Source organism: Sceloporus occidentalis, unplaced genomic scaffold, assembly GCF_023333645.1.
Source record: "Sceloporus occidentalis isolate IW3139 unplaced genomic scaffold, rSceOcc1.0.p SCAF_50, whole genome shotgun sequence".
Lineage (NCBI taxonomy): Eukaryota > Metazoa > Chordata > Lepidosauria > Squamata > Phrynosomatidae > Sceloporus > Sceloporus occidentalis.
In genome coordinates this window covers 1348033-1354032 of record NW_028317030.1, presented here as the reverse complement: position 1 = coordinate 1354032, position 6000 = coordinate 1348033, and the positions used below count along the sequence as shown (strand labels likewise).

The 6000-nt window shown below is 38.4% G+C and overlaps 1 protein-coding gene across 1 annotated transcript in view; it reads right to left on the bottom strand.

The window, feature by feature from the left end:
- Positions 1-418: 418 nt before the first annotated feature.
- Positions 419-6000, bottom strand: part of LOC149288609 (armadillo-like helical domain-containing protein 3) — a 48912-nt gene continuing 43330 nt past the window's right edge. The window contains exons 24-25 of the mRNA XM_089491545.1: positions 702-818; positions 419-511 (exon numbers count right to left, since the gene is read on the bottom strand). Of these exons, the coding sequence (XP_089347671.1) occupies positions 419-511; positions 702-818 (210 nt within the window). The remainder of the gene's footprint in view (positions 512-701; positions 819-6000) is intronic.

Sequence of the window (6000 nt, the reverse complement as noted above, 5' to 3'; positions counted from 1 at the left end):
TTATCACAGTACGAAACAAAAAAACCCCAGTCCATTTGATGAAGTTTCCGCAGACATCCACCCCCTGCTTCATTCCCGTCTCACATCATATGGAGGTAATCCCCCAGAGGAGGATTCTGGATAATTTTGTTTAATTTATAACAATTTCCTCTATAGAAAAGAAAAAAAACACAAGCACAAAAGAAAAAAACCCTTAAAACTGCACAAGAAAAAGTCTTTAGCTTCTAAGAAACCTATGTTCTTATTCCCATCCAAGAATCATAAAATATAATCAGAGGAAAGGGGAACTGGATACACTGTGAAAAGCACATCAAGAGTGAAAGAAAACTACATTCAGTAGTATCATCCCAACCGTGGTGCTAGTAAAACAGTAGTCCAGGTGCTTCCGAAACAAATCCAGTGATAATACAAGACAGTTTCAGGAGATGGTAGAGAATTCCTTCAAGAGAGTTTCTTGGCTCAGAGTATTGAAGGCAAGATTCTTCCGTACGTTGATACTGATTGATCGAGCCTGAAAGGCAGAATGAAACAAACGTCACATTGTCTGCTTTGCTTTGGACTTACATGGTCCAGTTTACAAATAGACCAAAAAAATGGAACAAAGGGTCTGAAATTGCTTCAATCTATTAGCATTGGGTGCACATCACGGTAAAACTCAACACACAATAAATATTGTTGAATGGGAAGAATGAATTAGGTACCAGCTCTTTGAAGAAAGTGGCTTCTTTGTGTTGTTCGGAATATCTCTCATACTGATCAAGCCCGTCCTGCAGCTTCAAAGTCAGCGTGTCATAGTTGGATCGCACAACCTCTAAAACCTGACAAATATAAGCAGGGGAAACAAATACAAAAGGGAAATTATGTAACACAGACGCTTTACAGAAACAATCTTATATTTAGATTCACATGAAGAAAAAGAAACAAACAAAAAAAAAGATACTGTGTTTGTATATTCTTGATTAAAGTCCACAATTCGGGACTGGAACAATGAGTTTGTTTCTTGCCACGTGAATACAACATAATTTCTTTATACACATTTCTAGTGAGTTTCTTTTTATTTTGGACTATATATATATATATATATATTACACTTTTTTGTTTAAGTCCACTTACAGGAGTCTGATCTTGAGAATGAGACACCAATGACCTGTAGCTGGTGACCCACAGCTTGTTAAAAGGTCATAGATGGCAGATTCATGTGAAAATAATGGACGACTGACAATGCCCTCGGCCCTCGCTATGTTCACATTGTACATAACACAAGAGCTGGCAGATGACAGTTACAAAAAGGAAAGAGCAGAGCGGGTCCTGAAGTTGTGCATCTACTCGATGTCTGCTATTTACAGTGACTGATATAATGAGGCTCTGGAGAATGCTTATTGTGGCAGGTTCAGAAAATTTGGCTCACTAGATGGAACGAGCACAAACTAAAAGGAACAATTCTGCGTAAAGTTAGGCAAGAATAAGATGCTATCTGCGATTCAGCACATACTTGGGTGAAATGCGCAAGCCACATGTTTGCGTGTCCTGCTGTCTGTCATATCACAAAGGAATTTGTATTACGCTAAATAAAGTCTGGATTTCATTTTTCATGAACGTCCCTTCTGATTAAGCATTTGAAAGAGGTAGGAGAAAGCTCGGCCCCTGGGAGTACCGGCATCCTTTGTATGATGTCCTATACAGGAGCATATAGCAAAGAACTGTTTGTTAGCACCGTTCATTGCAACAGGTTTGCGGACCTAGATCAAAAGCAAGTATATATAAAGTCCTCCTTCCCAAGCAATTTAACTTCAATGATATTAAGATGGCCATCACGGTTATACAATATGCTGTCAGAAGAAACCAACATGTATTAAATTCCCATGTTATTATATGTAGAAGAGCTGGACACATTTATGTACTGGGAGATCTTCTTGTAAAATGATGTATTTTATAATGTAGTGGTGGCTAGGGGCCAGGGCTTTGCTGAAACCTATTGATGGTAATGTAATTGAGCAAAAAAGAATGTATTTTCCCCCCAAATGGAATAAATCTGTTCATATACACATTATTGAGACTTTTAAGGTTGTAGAACCCTGTGATACTCTAATAAACAGGAAACAATCTGAGCTCCTAGAAAAGAGAGGCATTGGGGGACGAAAGATGGACAGATACATTTGGGTCTCAATGGGGTACTGCTCCTTATAAAGAGGGAAACTTTAGAGGTATGCAAACATACTCTTTAAATGGAAGCGCAGGCGACCATCAGTTATAGTATACAGACACGAGGCCTGTTTAATCGCATAACTGCTGTTTGACTTGTTTTCTGCTTATGTTATATTTCAGAAATATCATAATGGTTGTCAGGTAGAGCTCCAGATCCCGAGATGTTTCAGATGGAGTAGTAGAGGGAGATTAAAGGGGAGTATTTTGTATTTACAGAGCCTTGTAAAAGTATTCACCTCCTTGGCATTTTTTTTCTATTTTGTTGCATTACAACCTGAAATTAACATGGATTTTTATTTGGATTTCATATAATAGGCATACACAAAATATTCCAAATCGGTGAAGTTAAATGTAGAAAATAACTTTTAAAAAGTTTTTTCTAAAAAGTAAAAAATGGAAAAGTGGTGCGTGCCTACTGTATGTATTCTCACTTAATAAGAAACTTAGCTAAATGCATATATATACACCTGTATGCATATATATACACCTGTTCTGAAAGAGTCTGGAAAATGGTCAGCATTGACTGGACTGCCAGAAGCTGTCTAAGCCTGATCTGATTTTTCACTTAATGGTTAACAAGCGCATTTAAAAATAATATACAGAAAAATACAGTGAAATGATTAAGGATTGGTTATAATACAGGACAATGCGATTCAAACATGCCTGCCATTAACATATGCCTGTCTTTGGAAATGAAAACTAGAATAAAGTGGTGTTCTGTATGAACGGGGTAGGCTGACTGAACGGTTGTTATTAAAGGCTCTTCTTCCCTAGGGTCACTGACTGATTGATTGACAAGGGGCTGTAAGCTATTCAAGCAGAAATAAATGACCGCTTCTTACTCCGCTTTTAATGCGAGTCAATCGCCTTCTAATATCCGTCTGAAATAAAAAGGTGATGTTTGATCAGACAAAAAAGTGAAGAGTTTAAGAGACTAAAAAAGTATTTTCATTTCAATAATATGCAAACGTAATTATTCATGAGGCTTGGTTTAGCATGCTACTAAAGCTCTTTAAAGTCCAGACAAATCGGTCCAAAGAATATTCTGGTTGGCCAAAGAACGGTACAGCACCCCCCCCCCCCACAATGCAAGAGGTAAATACGTCATTAAAGGACCCAATTGGTATCAAATCGCAAACTGATGATTATTAACTAAATAATTTGCTAAATTAAATCGCTCAGCTGGCCAGCTTTAAGTCGTTTGGGCACCTGCCACGGACAACGCAAGATCCATTCTTTGATGTCCTGAGCACATGACATTTTGGAATACAGAGCTTTTGGCCATTTTCCTCCTACCGTTTAGCTCTACAGCCAAGTAACCTCTGAAGTTAATGTGAGCTTAAGTCTGCAGAGCCGGGAGCTGCATGGGGAGAATGAGTTAAAATGCCACCGGTGCTCCAAAGTTGACGTGAATAGGTAGCTAAAACCTGAATTTATTTGCTGTATATTAAATGCCTTTTTGTTTTTCTATAGTGCCAGCATTCTCTCTGCTAAAAAATACCTTTGCAATACATTCCGATAATATATTATTACTATGATCACATATATCATTTTGTTATAGTGAGAGAGCAATGTGTAAAGAAAACAGCCTTCCACAAGCTGGAGTTTTAGGGAATCCAATAGTAGCATTAATGTAGATACTATTTTACCATAAAAAGCGTTTAATGTTAAATGGGATAATCCCTCTTATGATGACCATGTGTTTTTGAAAATGGTGAAAATAGCTTTTAAAGCAGAAACCAATTATCCAATGAAATGTAAAAAATAGTTTTTGATTTTTGTTTTGTGGACACAGGTTATCCATCAGAAAATGAACAAAAGCTTGAGAAATACTTGAAGAAAATATTTCCCAGTTCCGTGGATTTGTTATGTAGATGGCTGAACGAATCCACATATTCTAATCTTTGCTGGAACAATGAGGCGCGCTTGATTCATTCTGCCGGTAACAAAAAGTGTTCTGCCATTTGAATATCTCTGTCTGAGGATTTGCAATCAACACACATTTCCGGAACAAAATGTGAAGTGGCAACTGTTGGCTGTGATCTTTTTGAACAGAACACCGCATGGCATTAATATAAGAGAAGAAAATGCTTGTTCTCTTGAGGCCCATTGTGCTGGTAACAAATGTTCGTGTTTGAAGTGTTATTTGATAGTCCCCGGTGCTCTATACATACCGTGATTTATAAAAAATACACAAGCGTGGCGTTACCTGCAGAATAAAGGTAGCCCAAGTTAAAGTGCATGTCTTAAAGGGGGGGATCTTAGAAAACAGGTTTAAAGAATGGGGTGCAGATATGCACAACGGTCTTCCAGCCAAGGTGGAAGAGGTTAATAAGGTGGGATTGTTCAGTAATGCTACGGATAGTGGGCACCAAAGAATAGATGTTTCCCTAATTTGCGGATTATCCACGAAACTCTGGTGTCTTCTAATACGCTGGGCAAATCCCAAGGTGCATGGATTGTCTTAGCCTTGGTAACTACTCTTCGCCTGTCAACCGAATGCAATGAAATGACTTGGCCGCTAATTGACAAATCCTTCATGAATCTTCCCTAAGCTCAAGAGGTCCGCACTGCCTATCTCTCCGACATATTGCCTTTACAAATGGAGTGATTCCAAATGGCCATGCGCAAGATCCCAGAATACAACAGCCTTTATAAATTTATTAATAAATTGCCTTAAGTGTTGGAGACAAGCAAGAGGCCATAAATTCTGATGTAACAATTAGGATGAAAATGGAGGACAGCTTTACGTTTCGCCACACAGCACTAAAAGAAATCACGACGAGTGTACGAGCCATAAACCATCACTCATCATATGGATTAATCAGAGGGATTCATAATCCATAATGAAGCACATGGATTACCGGCAGCGTCTCATCTGAAATCATTCTCCGACAACCACTGCAGACGCGGAAGTTTTACTTATCACGTCTACATAGGCTTAACCTTATCTTGAGATGAGACATATCGCATGCCTCGGTACTGGTACTGTAGGAAACCAGAGTGGTCTGGTGTAAGATAGTCAACTGCCAGACCTTCTGAAGACACAGACGACACAAGATGAAAATAAGAAATGCAATGGGTTTGGAAGGCTCACGCGTTTTTATATTTTAACAGGGCGGAAACTGCTTTTAGAAAGTTTTGTTAAAGCCGAGGTGGGATATGATAAAATGGAGAAAGATCGGGAAACAGGTGTTTTAACTACAAATAATACGTTATACGGGGAGTTTTAGGATTTCCCAAAATTGCAAAACAAATCTATGCCATGAAATGTCTTCTCCTGGATCTAGGTTTATTCTGTCCGCCATGAAATTAAAAACAAAGCGTTCCAACTTAACAGAAGGCAAACTATATCTGAAAATCTAAACATCTTTGGGAACAGTGAAAGTCACAATTACCCATCATAAAGGAGAGAAATAAAACAGAGAGCGATTGTACTCATTGGTGAAACTTTAGCGTACAGAACAATCGTTCGACAAATCAAAGAGAAAACCCTCCAAGAATATAATGGTGCTAGTCCTACTCATGTGATGAAATATAACCCAATGGCTGCGGGTTACAGAAGAACAAACCCCTCGGCTTCAAAATACTAACCTATAAATCATGCAACTGGAAGAGCAGTCAGCGTCGAACGCAGTCACAAAAAAAATTACCCAGAGATGGAAGTTTCTGAAACACACACTGCAACGTCCCACTAAAGTTTTAACATATCTGGGTGCTCACACGTATAAATCCAATTATGTTTTTTCCACTGCATTGAAGGATTTATAATCCTCTCACTAATACTACCTCCCA